This window comes from Otolemur garnettii, unplaced genomic scaffold (genome assembly GCF_000181295.1).
Source record: "Otolemur garnettii isolate 467f Iridium unplaced genomic scaffold, OtoGar3 scaffold00020, whole genome shotgun sequence".
Lineage (NCBI taxonomy): Eukaryota > Metazoa > Chordata > Mammalia > Primates > Galagidae > Otolemur > Otolemur garnettii.
In genome coordinates this window covers 16,547,482-16,561,118 of record NW_003852415.1, presented here as the reverse complement: position 1 = coordinate 16,561,118, position 13,637 = coordinate 16,547,482, and the positions used below count along the sequence as shown (strand labels likewise).

Sequence of the window (13,637 nt, the reverse complement as noted above, 5' to 3'; positions counted from 1 at the left end):
CCTCTGGTCCCTGCAATACAAGGCCTCCCCCAGCCAGGGGAGCCAGAGTAGGACCACGTACATTGAGCAGAGACCTCAAGAGTGACTAGTAGCAGATCAGGGACAATGAGGGAGGCATAGGACAGCAAGACTCTGAGCTTTAGAGGAATGATGGGCCATAGGGCAAGAAGCCTGGTAGCCAAGGGAAGGTAGGAGAAGGGCCAGGGTCAGACCAGCCAGTGCCCAGTAGCCATGTTAGGAGCTTTTAACTTTGTCATAAAAGTATTAAAAAGCTACTAAAGGACTATATGGCAGAAACATGAAAGAATCACTTTCATGAAAGCTTTCATTTTAAGGATTCTATTAAAAATCACTCCAAGCTAAGCATGGTGGCAGGTGCCTATAGTCCCAGCCACTTGGGAGCTGAAGCAGGAGGATGTTTTGAACCTAGGGATTCAAGTCCAGCCTGGGCACTATAGCAAGACCACATCTCTTATTTAAAAAAATAAATAAATAAAAAGTCACCTAGCTAAATGCAGCGAATGGAATAAAAGCCAAAAGAGCAGGTGAGGAGCATTGGTCTAAGGCAGGGGTCCTCAAACTTTTTAAACAGGGGGGCCAGTTCACTGTCCCTCAGACAGTTGGAGGGCTGGACTGTGGGCCCCGGGACGAGTCGGCTGCTAAGCAGGACAGTCAGCGGTGGCAAAAACACCTGAGAGGCCAGATAAATGTCCTCGGCGGGCCTCATGTGGCCCACAGGCCATAGTTTAAGAATGCCTGGTCTAAAGTCTCAGTAGATGTGGAGAGAAGTGGATACCGGAGATGCATTTTCTATGTGTAGCTGGTGGGCTTGCTGGTGGATTAGATGTGGGGGTGGAGGATAAGTAGGAACCCTGAGCTTGGGGCTCTAGTTGGTGGGTAACTGTGTTGCCATTTCGTGAGTGGGGACCCTGGGGGAAGAGTCAGTGAGTTGGGGCCAAGAAGGAGATTGTTAGAACCTCGCCATGTCAGATACCTGAGGACACATAAGTCACGATGCCAAGTAAGCATCTGGATATTCAAGTCACATTTCAGATTTGGACTGGATAAATTTGGGAGTAGGATTTAAAGCCCACAAATGTGATCTGCGGGGAATGAAGATGGAGATGGGAAAGGGCTGACCTGAGACTTGAGCCTCTTTACATCCAAGGCTTGGGGAGGAGAGGAAGAGCCACAGAAGTCAACAGGGAGTGGTCAGCAGGGAGCAGCAACACAGGACAGATGGCAGCCTGGCATCAGAGGACTCTGCACAGTACAGTTGGGAACTTGGCTCTGGATTCAGACTGGTTAGAATCCTGGTCCTGCCATGCACAGGCAGTGGGGCCTGGGCCAGTTGTTCCTGGTCCAGTTGTTCCTGGTCCTGATGAGCTCTGTGTCCTCCTTTGCAAATGGAAGACAGGTGGGGCAGCCACAGAAGGTCACAAGCACTTAATACTACTGAAGTAACTATGTCTGAGGAGGACATGGCTGGCGGGAAGTGCAGGTGACAGATTGAGTGTGATGGAAATAAAAGCATTTGTTGGATCTGGCGTACGGGAGTTATTGGCAACCCTTAGGAGATGGGTCTTAGTGGAGAGTGGAGCTGGAGGTCATCTGCCATGGTTGCATAGCAAATGGCAAGGGAGAAGTTGAGGCAGAGAGAGCACCCAACCTTTGCCCCCAGAATCCCTCTGCAGTGGAAGTGAAGGGGAGCTGGGGTGGCATGTTGGGATGATCAAGTGAAGACTAAGCCTCTCAGCATCTGGAAGAGAGGGTCTGAGCTCCTTGCAAAGCAGGAGTGCTGAGAGCCAGCAGAGGGGCTGGCTCTCAGCAACAGCGGAAGGCATGCAGAGGGTTGGGGAAAGAGAATGCAGACGAGCTTGTCAGTTTGGCGTCCAAAAGAGGCTCAAGCTCTGCTCTGCTGGCTTGTCTTCTCTTTGAATGATGAGTCAAAGCCAGCCATGGGGAGAGAGGGGGACTGGAGAAGGAGCCAGAGGCAGGAGAGCTGCTGGCCACGGCCTGGAAGGGATAACACACATGGTGAGGCGGCCAGGGGAGGGGCTCGTCTTGCTGTCTCACCTAGCCCCTGGGATCCCTCTTGACAGATCACGCAGCCAGACCCAAACTCAGAAGTCAGTGGCAGTCATGCAGCTTAGATCCCAGGGGAGGCTGAACTGAGCCCTCAATGAGCACAGGGCCTGGGCTACACTGAACTTGGGGATTCAGGGCCCAGCTTGGGGCCTAGCCCAGAGAAGCTCAGAGTAGGACAACACCTGAAAACAAAACCACTGCCTCCTTTCACTTCCCAGCCTTCCCTAAAGGAAGAGTAAAGGTTAGTCCAATGAGAGCTGATAAAGATGAAGGCCTCCAGAGCCTTGACAGGAGTGACAGGAAGCCTGGCAGGACACATGACCTCTTTCCCTCTTTCTTCTTCTCTTCTTTGGTGCTCATGCTGATTTTCATATGATAGAGCAAATTCCTGGAAACACAGAAGATGGTGCCAGCAGCCACCCTACGTTCACCCTGGTGGGACTCCCCTGCCCCTCACAGCACCTCTCTTTAGGGAAGCAGGAAAATGCTTTGAGGGGTCAGGGAACCTGCCGGACCACCTGCCTGTCTACCTGCTGGCTTGCCTGTGACATTGGGGGATACTTGATGCCATGTGTCTTTTCCTTCAGCCCTCTCTATCAGGCACAGGTGACAGTGTCCAAACCAGGTACAGTTCTGTGGCTGCCTCTAGCGCAGACAGAGGCAAACTTTGTGTGCATTTCCGACAGGTGTCCCCGTCTGGGTAGTCTGAGCCGGGGGTGAGCAGGCTTGGCTAGCTAAAGGTGCCTTTGTGAGAAGAAAAGGACATCCTCACATTCCTCAGGCCCTGCACTGGGTACACAGCCTTGCAGTGGGGCTAGACCTCAGCCCGCCTCAGTCCAAGCCCAAGACAAGCACCTTGCAGCTGACAGGAAGCAGGGACACTTCACAAGAATGAGTGAACAAATGAATGAGTAAGGAAAGTGGGTGGGTTTCTGGTTGCATCCCACACCAGGACCCCCAGCCAGGAATACCGCTTCATCTTGAGAAAGGAGCAGCCCTCTTCAGATCACATCTTGAGTTTGGTTCAGCAGAGGCAAGGCAGAGAGTTCAGGGCACCACGTAGTGTGGAGAACAGCAGGCTTGACCCACCCTCCAGGAGAGGTAGCACACACTCAGGTCAGGGTGGGCTGGGGTCAGGGCTGTCCCAGAGCACATACATGGGATGGGAGAACAGGAGGGTGAAAGGTGCTGTTCCCAGGGCTTCTGGGCAGTTCTGTGCAGAGTGAGGCTGACAGGTATTAGGGGCAGAGGAGCCCAGAGTCCTGACATAGCATGCCAGGATTGAAACAGGGAGCTGGAGGTCAGAAAGGTGGCAGGACCCTAATTTTGAATGCTAAGCGAAAGCATTTGGGTTACATTTATCCTCCAAAAGGGAACCGCTGGAGTTTTGTACACAGGGGGAGGTTTTGTCTCCAACATTTTTCATAATGACAAGATGGCAAGGACAAACCAAAGGATGCCAAAGAGAACATTCAGAGCTTAGTCTGTGCTCTCAAAATGAGGTAGAACTGTCCGCGACCCTGAGTGGCACCTTACGTTTGGTACGAGGCTGTCAGCTGTCAGTGACCAGAACAGACTACCTGTCTGCATAACGTCTTCAGAGCGACCTTTCGGAGCCTACCCTGCAGCCAGGGCACTGACCTCATGCTGAATTGTGTTTTCTGTTGGCAGCTGGTGGCCCTGAGTTCCCAGAGCCTGCCGCGCTCTGTTGCTGTCACTTCAGTAGGAGTTCTTATTGCTCCTCATGAGCTCACAAGACCCTGTATTTTTTAAATTGAATTTAGTCCTTGGTGAAAGGGACAGGGAAATTTCATTTGCTGTTGCTTCTCTCTGGCCTTTAACTTTGTTCACTGATCTGTGCCACAGAAATGGTGGCTTTGACCCTCACCCAGCATTCGTTATCCTGCAGACTTTTCTTGAGCACCTAGTAAGTGCTAGACCCTCTGCTAAGAGATGCAGAGATGATGAGTATGGCTAGGAGTTAGTTCAGTGGGAAAAAAAATACTGATTATATTTTGGAGTCTTAAGGGAACTATAAATGATACTCCTTCCTTTACTGTCTGAATTCCAAACCAGATAAGACAAGCGAGACAGATAGAGATCAATGAAGTCTCAGCTTCATTGCCGGGGAGGCAGGGTGGGAGAGTGTGGCTTGGCCTCAACTGGGTATCCTAGAGCTTGGCAGCCAACTTCAATTCACCCACCCAAATTGCTGGCCTTCCTGCTGCAAGGGTGGAGCTGTTAACAAGCCTGCAGGATGAGCAGGCAGAGAGCGAGGGCATCCAAGGGCTCTGAGCAGAGTGCTCTGAGGGGGTGGGTGAGTAGGCTCAAATCCTCTCCCCAAATCACCCACCCAGTGGAGCCAGAGGACAGATGGGGAAATGGTCCCCTGGTAGAAATAAGGAGCTGAAGAAAAGAGGAAGAAAGAAAAGCTATAAGGAGCTGAGATTGGAGGGTACCCTGGTGGAGACAGTGTGGTCAGGGTGATGCCAGAGGTCACACAGGTGCCTGGAGCACAGGGGAGGGGGGCTGCCGCCCTGTTGAGTCAGGGATAGCATCCAGGAAGCCCTCTTCAGGAGAGATGTTGCTCCTCGTCTGTATGGAGGGGGGTCCCGGGGGGCTCCCGGAAAGGGAGGCGACTCAGGCAGGGCAGCTTCATTGTAAATACCACATGGCCTCATTGCATTCTAAGGGGCAGCTACATGCCTAGGTGGAGAGGGCTGCATTCTGGGCTGATTTCAGGGATGTTGGGAAGCCACGCTAATTAATCCCTTTCTCTCTTCCCCCAACCCCATCTCACACTATTTGATTGATGTCTGAAATCCCACCACGAAAGCTTCATTCCTGGAGCCTGAGACATTATATCCTATTAAAATATCCTTTCCTCTCTGAGAGGGATGACTATTCTAAGTCATTGTCTTAAAGGGACCACAGTGAAATAGATAAGTTGAACCTGGATCCTTTGAGTGTACTGACTCAGAGAAATAGAGCTGTAGGGCTGGGACGCGTCACTTGATCTATTTGCGTCATATTTTCCTCACTCTGGTCTCCAGCAGGGGTGAGGCCTGACTAATCATCCTCATCGCCTTCAACCCGCTCGGGCTCCAGGCTCCCCCCCATCTTGTCTGAGCCTCACCTCTGCCCCAGGGGAGATGGTGACCAGGGTCAGGGCCCCCGCTTGACAGGTGAACAGGCCCAGAGGAGTCCACTGACTTGCCCAAGGTCCAGGGGCAGCAAGCACTCGAATCCTCCATGTTCTCATGACACTGTGGCTTACTGACTAGAAACCTTAGAGCCCTAGGGTTTCCCAGCAGTGCCTCAGGGACAGGGACAGGGGGACGTGCCAAGAGAGAGGCCAAGCTGCCTCCTCTTGAGAATTTCTTTGTATAGTAGGGTAAGGTCTCTTTGGGAAAAAAGAGGCTCCATTGACAAAATGATTTGAAATTCATTGCAGGATGTTGTACCCCACCTCTTTCCATTTGAGTTTAAAATAGAGGGCTTGGAGAGCATCCCTGGGCCGTGCGCTCGCCACACCTGCCTGTGGAGCCCAGGCCTCTTCAGAGCTGTGGGCTTCCTCCAGCAACTTCCACGGCCCTGACAGTCCTCTGAGGCCTGGATTCTCCCCTCACCTCCATGATTCTGACTTGGTTCTGTCTGTGTCTTCCATGTCCCCACCTTGTAAAGGGGAAAAGTGCCTCAGACCTCAGGCTTTGAAGACGTGGTGGTAAATGAAGTATTTGCTGTTGGATTTGCTCTCATGGAGGGCCCTCATGGACCAGGACTTAACGTGCACACTGTCACGCGGGCGTCTAAGCCTTCCTTACCCTGATCCTTGTTATAAAATTTCTGGAAGCCTTCAATCCCCACTCTCCCAGGTCAGCCTTTTTACTCACAGTGCTCTAGGTGGAAGAGGCTCAGTGTGCATTGTGAACCCAAAGACAGCTCCAGGCCTGGGGATCTTGGAAATGGACATAAACACACCCCAAAGATGGCAGGGGGTCAGGAGCCAAGTGTACAGTGAGAGGAACGTTCTGTACAGCTCTCCCAAGTTGCCTCCATGCTCAGGTAACCCAAAACTGCAGTGGGCACACACTCAACTCTTTCTGGCAAGAACGTCTAGAGAATTGTGTTACTGAAGGATGGCAGACAGCCTGCCGGTGTCATTATGAGGGTGTTTATCTCCCAGAAGGGACAGGGTTTGCCTGGTCCAAAGTGGAGGGTAAAGGAGTGTCTTCTTTGTCCTGCAGAGTCCCCTGTGTGTGTGAATGCTCAGGAGGTGCCTCTGAGTTGAGTCTCCTGAGACAGGTGGCAGGCACACCTGGTGTTGCTACCTGCTGGGCTCAGTAAATGGCATTTGAATTGCCCAAGTTTCTATGTCTGTAAGAGTTACCCAAGACAGCCCTCCACAAGTCCCTGGGCCAGCCTGTTATCTCTCTGTGCGACTGTCGAGAAAGTGAGTGTCAGACAGAAGGCACAGCTAGGCCAGGGAGAAGCCTTTTTCCAGGGCCCTTTCTTGGCCTGGGGGTCACTCATGGGTGTGAACACACTGACATTGGAAGTGAGGAGAGGGAGTGACCTGACCGTGGAAGCTGCCACCAACCACACCGGGGACATACACATCAGCTTTTCACAGTCCCCAGGAGGGGACCTGACCATGGAGGCTGCCACCAACCACACCAGGAACATACACATCAGCTGTTCACAGTCCTCAGGCTTGACATTGGAGGTGGGAACCTAGATAGATAGATCTGTAGCAGAGCCTGACCTTCGAGAGTCTGCTGTCCAGGACCGTCCCCCAAACCCTCACAAAAATACCTGTGGGGACACAGTGTCCTCTACAGGTATCAGCCAGCTGCAGAGTCCAGGCCACCCTTTCCACTAAGGGGAAGATGAGAGAGGCAGAGGCAACAGAAAAAACAAAATGTGGATACAGAAACACTCACCACGTGTATGGAAATAGTGCTTACCTTGGCCAGAGCCCTGGGGGATGTAGGGAAACAGTGGAGAGGTTACAGGTTAGTAAAGGTGCTATGCCTGGGCTCTGAACGCCTGACAGAGGAATCTGGGTATGATTTGGGGGCAGAGGAGACACTTTTTTTGTGGGGGCCAAGAGCACAGGCTCTGAGCCAGATGGCCTGGATTCTAAGCCTGGCTCTGCCTCTAGTTTGCCCTGAGAACTTGGACAAGTCACTTAGCCTCTCTGTGCCTCAGTCTCTTCATCTGTATGATGGGGATAAAATAACAGTACCTGTTGAATCACCATGCAGATAAAATGAGAAATAGGAGGCTTCCTGGCACAAAGCACGTGTTTACTGAGCATAAGCTACTACTACTGCTGCCGTTCTCATTCATTTATTCACAACTGTTAACTGAGCTCAACTGTGTGTGGGGCCCTGTTCTAGTCCCTGATGGACAGCACAGACACCATCTCTGCCCTTCTGTCACTTACAGCCTGCATTCTGGGTGGGGCTGCAGCTGGTACACATCAGGAGGAAAGCAGGCAGGGAGGGTCATGGGCACTGCTAAGTGGGATGGGGAACAGTTCTCAGGGTGAGGGGGCCCTTGCCACATGGCTGCTGGGCAGGGAGCAAAAGCTGCAGGCCACAGAGAAGGGGTCCTCTGAGTAGGTGAGATGGCCACCCTGGAGCTGGGCCTCAGGAGGTTAATCTGGCAGCAGCTGAGAGGGACAAGCTGGTGCCCCCGTCAAGGGGAATGGAGGGGAGACTTTGCATAATGGAGGCAGTTTCCAGAGTGGGCTCCAGAAAACAACTTGATTAAGGTGTGCAGGAAAATTAGTACAACTTTTCTCTTTCTTTAGTGTGTTCTTCCAACGTTTCTACTTTGAATGCCATTGTGTGTTATAATATACATGATATGTGAATTCAGACACAGTCATATAACTCAAAGATACAGGCACAAACATCTTGTATTACAGTGGTCAAGGTCAGGGCTGATTAGGCAAGGTGGTCTGCAGGGGTGAACGGGGTGCCCAAGGCTCCAGGTGCTAGCTTGATAGACATAGCTGCTGGCCCTGGAGAGGAACAGAGGGGACCTAGGTGTCCTGGAGCCTCAGGCCCAGCTAACTGTGAGGCTGGCAGTGCTGCCATTGGACAAGGCCCTCAGCAGCAGAGGTCTCAGAGGAAAGCTGGGGCATTCTACCTGGACAGAGAGGCAGATAGGGCCTTGGAAATGCAGAGAGCGTAGGGCCGCAGGGGCTTTGGTTCCACGTGGAGCTGAGGCTAAGGACTGGTGGAAGGTTGTTTTTCTGCTTGTGTTGAAGTTGGAAACTTGGTTTTCAGAGGGCTTTGCTATTGTGGCACAGTTAAGAGTCGCGAGGGTACAATGACTTTCCCTGGATGGAGTGGGGCCAGGCTGATGGACCAGTGATTTTATGACACACTGTGGACATGAAAGCCGCAGCCTGCTTGTCCTTGTCACACTTTACCTTCAAGCAGAGCCGTTGCCCTGTGAGGATCTGTGCCCGTCTGGTTTACTGTCCCTGTGGTCCTTTCTCTGTGGTGGTCAGAGCTGAGGGCAGGGCTGAGCCAGCCCCTGTCCAGGTGCTGAGGTACCCTAGGTGGGTCCTGAGGGTGGGTGTCCTTAGGTTAGGGGCAGGACTCAGGCAGGCCTCACTCTCCTGTGCTTGATGGTGACCCATGTCTGCTCTACAAGTCTGCAGCATGAAGATGTGAATCCCAGTGTAGTGGGCACACGGGACTGCAGTGTTTCTACCCCGGGAGGGGGATCAGCCAGCTCTGGGCCCTACCAGAGTCCCTTGGGGGGAATGCAAATGTTCCCAGCTAGAGCCCAGAGTAGCAGCTGCTCGCCAGGCCCCCAAGGGCAGTGAACTGGGAAAGCATGTGCTCTCTGCTCTCCTCCCCACAGCTGAGGTCTACATTGGCATTGGGAAGCCTGCAGAAGCCACAGCCTGTACCCAAGAAGCTGCCAACCTCTTCCCAATGTCCCACAATGTCCTCTACATGCGTGGCCAGGTTGCTGAGCTGCGAGGAAACATGGATGAAGCCCGGCGGTGGTATGAAGAAGCCTTATCCATCAGCCCCACCCATGTGAAGAGCATGCAGCGCCTGGTGAGTCAGACCTGAGCTGCATGAGGCCCTGCTCCTGGACGGGGGCAGCCCTGGGGAGCAGCAGGTAGCACACAGTCTTCACATCTGCTGGTTCCAAAGGCCTCATGCAGTTTGCTGGCCAGCTGTCACGTTGCACAAAGCCACTGGGCACAGTTTCTACTTTAATTTATGCAAATGATGCCCGGAGTTGGCAGCACATAGTCCCAGCAGCCTCCTTGGTGGTCCTATTGTGTGCTGTGAAGAGTCTGGGTCATTGGTCTGGCCAGTAGTGGCTCTGGGTTTTATAGAGACACTCTTGTGGCCCTGGCACTGTCATTGTCCCAGTAGCCTCCTCGGTGGTCCTGTGCTGTGGAGAGTCTGGGTCATTTGTCTGGCCAGCAGTGGCTCTGGGTTTTATAAAGACACTCTTGTGGCCCTAGCACTGTCATTGTCATCTTGGTCTCTGTACTATTTGCAGCAGCCACCACGAGGGTATCCACACCCTGTGGCTGGTCCCAGTGGCATCACTTACTTGCTTTTGATCCTTGGGAAAGGCCTGTAAGCTCTCTGCACCTTGTTGTCCTTTCTATAAAATGAAGGCTTTTGACTAAATAGGCTGTGTCTGTCTAATATTCATGGCATATGGTTTTGTAACTTATCAGTTTGTAACTCCTCTCCAAAGGAGCCCAAAGCCTTCATTATCTTGCCATTCCCCATAGTAACTTTGCAAAGTGTAGATGGGGCTGAGTGGTAACTACCAGTTTTGGGCAGAAGACTGCTGACACACAGGGAGTTAGGCTCTGTGCGTGGGGAGAGTGTGCCTTAGGCGTCCAGAGCGTCTCAACTCCTGGGGAACCTTGGGCTTGTCACTTAACCTCTAGGAGCCACAGCATTTCTGGGAATTGGGATATTACTTACCAGGTGGGATATAACATAACAAGCCTCACATAGTCCCTGGCACTTAATAGGTGCTCATGAAATAGAAAACTGAAGACAACCATTCAGTTTTAAATAAATCCGACCTTATAATAATTACAGCTACTTAATTTTTTTCAACTTCCCCTTCTGAGCATTCTGTAGCTTCTTACAGGTTTATAAATAATTTTACATATTATCCCAACATTAGTCTGTTTGATTAAAAATATGACATGGCTTTTAATTTTTATCTCACTATTGTAAGAGGAATTTGTAAAGAGCTTTTCAGGTCTCTGTGTTTTTGCCAACAGCATTGCAGAAGAGGTATAATCACCACCACAAACCCAGGCTTTTTATTAAAAAGAGGCAGCATGTTTCCACCTCAGGCCCTGTGAATTATTCAGAGATGTATTTCTTATTCATCCCCAAGGGGAACACATGAGACAAAAGATCAAAGAGGAAAATCGCACAGGGAGAGTTTTCTGTTTCACCTTTGGAGCTTTTCAAGACACCTGAGATCCCTGACAAATGCCAGCCGGTCTCCTTTTTGAAAGGAGCGAGCAGGTGGCCCAGCATAGGAGGCGGGTGAGCGAGGAACCAGGACCATGGAGGGGGCCTACATGCTGGGTCCGCTGGCAGCAACTGAGCATGACCCGGCCGAGACATCAGCTGCTTTGGAGATCTTACCAGTAGAAAAGGGTAGTGATAATAAACTCTTAAGGCCTCTCTCAGTGCATCCTAGTGTACTGGAAAACTACACAGACTGGAGACAGCTTGAGAGCAGCAAGCTTATAGATTTTTAGGAGTTCAGATTCTTGCAGTAGGACACTTTACCCAGAGACAGTAATCAGTGCAGCTCCCATTGGGTAGCTTGGAACACTGCTTGGTGATCTTGCAAATGATGCACCTGGCCTGCGTTCTCCCCAGCCTGCCCCCGAGCCCGCAGCTGGGGGAGCCTATGGCAGGTGGGCTCCCCGGGCTCTTCATCCCTGAGACATCACACTCCCTCTTTCCTTCCCCTCACAGGCTGCACAGTTGTGTTCCTAAGGCCTTGGATGGAGGAGAGGAAGAGGGCCTTCACATATACTCCAGGGGCCCAGGGTGACGCCCCAGGGCCACTCTTGCCCAGGTTCAGAACTGCAACAGTGGTCACTCACTAGCTCTGGGGCCTTGGGCAAGTTCATTTACCTTCATTGTGGCTCATTTTGCTCAGCCATTTAAGTGGGGGAAATGTTAGTACCCATACATCACAGAGACAAATTAAATACAAGAACAGAAATCTCTTAGTTAAGTCTTAAAAGGTCCTGTCTCTACCTTCACGAAACCAGACTGATCTGCAAGCCCCTGAGAGAAGAGGAAGGGGTCATTGGGCAGGTCAGAAGCTGTCCTTTCACCAAGAAGTCTCAGGAAGATACAGACGTAGGTGGCAGAGGGAGGCTGAAACAGAACTGAGTGTTGACAGTTGCCTGGCAGGCAGGCAGAGGAGTGTGTGAGTGAGGGGGCAGCCAGAGAAGCCTGCGCTGGGCCTGGCTAGGCCAGGGTTGAAGGTCAAAATTAGAAGGAGTTCAAACATCAGAAAGCACCAAGGATCAACCAAGGAGGTCCAAGGGCAGGAACCAGTTGCAAGGCAGATTGCGGGGCACAGGAGAGAAAGCCAGAAGATGGAAAGTGTGATCATGGCAACCCTGATGCTCAGAGAGGAAGACTAAGAACTGGGGGACAAGCAGTCAGGGGCTGTTGAGGACAACGGAAGCCACATGTCTGCCTCAGGTGGCCAGTGGTAACTGCAGAGAACTGCACCAACAATTGCTCATTAACTTCTGAGGGCTTCCAGTGCCAGAAAGCTGTGATTTAAGCAGAAATACAAACCCGCTAACATTGGGTTGGGGGGGGGTGTTTGTTTGTTTGTTTTTGCGTTTTTTGGCTGGGGCTGGGTTTGAACCCACCACCTCCGGCATATGGGGCTGGTACCCTTCTCCTTTGAGCCACAGGCACCACCCAGACCTGCTAACATTGTTAAAAAGCTATAATGACTTAATGACTTAGAGTATTCATGAAAGTAAATCAAAGGTCAGACTTGACAAGAGAGATATAAATTAAACCCCAGGGGAAACCGACAATTTTCTAATAATTTTCATCTTCGTGTATGCGTTTAAACTCACATGTAATGAGAAAGAAGAAGAGAAAGAAAGTATTCGGTATTAATAATGAGTTAGCACAAGACAAGGGAGGCCAGGAGAGCTGAGGGTGGACAGGAATTAAGGGAGCAGGGAGCTACAGGGTAAGACATTGCAGAGTGATGTTGTTGATAGGGGAAGAATTCATAGAGTGATCAGACTTTTTCCAGAAAAATCTAAAGGCATATTTTTATATTATTTTGCATAAGTACATAAATTTACATTTATTTGCATACCATGTTAAAAAGTCTTTAGCTCCCAGTATCTAAATGAATTAATGAAACACAGAGCAACTTTTCCTAAACCAGTTATTTTGTGTTCTGGCATCGGGGAGAGGAGAGGATTGTGGCTCAGAGCTGGCTGAGGGGCAGAAAACTGGTATCCCAGGGCAATATTTCCCTGTCCAACGACAGGCATAGAGACTTGGTGTAGCCAAGGACAGCATTACCAGCACAGGGACAGGCTGTGCAAACAGGGACATCTGGTTGCCCTCCGATAACGTCAGTCTGGGCTTTTGAGGGCAGTCTTTGAGATTGGAAAGTAAGAAAGGAACAAGGGCTTTCAAAGGAGAGAGATGGATGTGGAAGGGAGCCAAGGAGGTTGTGTGGAGGGGAGGTGATAAGGCCCAGAGGGGGACAGTGTTGCTGAGAAATACATTTCTTCCAGGGATATTTGCAGGATGCCTCCAGTCTCTTTGACAGGCTGAGAAAAGTTGTGAACAGAAGCAGATGGTGGGGGCAGCCGGGGCTAGGCGGAATGGACAGCAGGTGAAGAGAGGGCAGCTTTGAAGAGACCTGTGAGCTGGAGAGGGACTGTGTGCAGAGAACTATTGGGGGGGGGGGCCCACCCCCACCAACAGGGAAGGAAGGCCACTGTATGTGCACTTGAGGGATGGCGTTCACCTGAGGTGAGTCTGGTAGGACAGAGGCGATGACATTGCAGAACGGTGCTAAGAGATGAGAAAACCTAGATTAAAAGCCCAAAGGAGCCTTCTCCGTGAATGTTGATTGGGGGCCTGGAAAGGAATAGAAAGCCAGCAGCCATTTGAAAAGGGTCTAGAAGATTAGGGACATGTTAAGTTTCACCCCCTGCCCCAGAGGAGGCAGTGATGAGAGACCACTGATATAATCTCCAAAGAAAGGGGGAGGCTGACTAGGGGGACATACAGGGGAGGCGCTGGGTGGCCTTGGTGGTCTGTCCGAAGGGCGTGCTGGAGGACTGCCTGCCTTGGCTGGAGGGGCCCAGGGTGGCAGAGAGGATACAGCAGTGAGCTGAGAAGGCGTTCTGCTCAGGGGCGGCGCCTGTGTCTCAAAGGGGTAGGGCGCCGGCCCCATAGGCCAGAGGTGGTGGGTTCAAGCCCAGCCCCAGCCAGAAACTGCAAAAAAAAAAA

General features: G+C 51.5%; 1 protein-coding gene across 2 annotated transcripts in view; it reads left to right on the top strand.

Annotated features, from left to right (window-relative positions):
* The window catches only part of TTC7B (tetratricopeptide repeat domain 7B), a 256,341-nt gene that overhangs the window by 213,003 nt on the left and 29,701 nt on the right, over window positions 1-13,637 (top strand). For both annotated transcript variants that reach the window (XM_003786986.3, XM_023511573.1), the window contains one exon: window positions 8,974-9,176. In XM_003786986.3, the coding sequence (XP_003787034.3) occupies window positions 8,974-9,176 (203 nt within the window). The remainder of the gene's footprint in view (window positions 1-8,973; window positions 9,177-13,637) is intronic.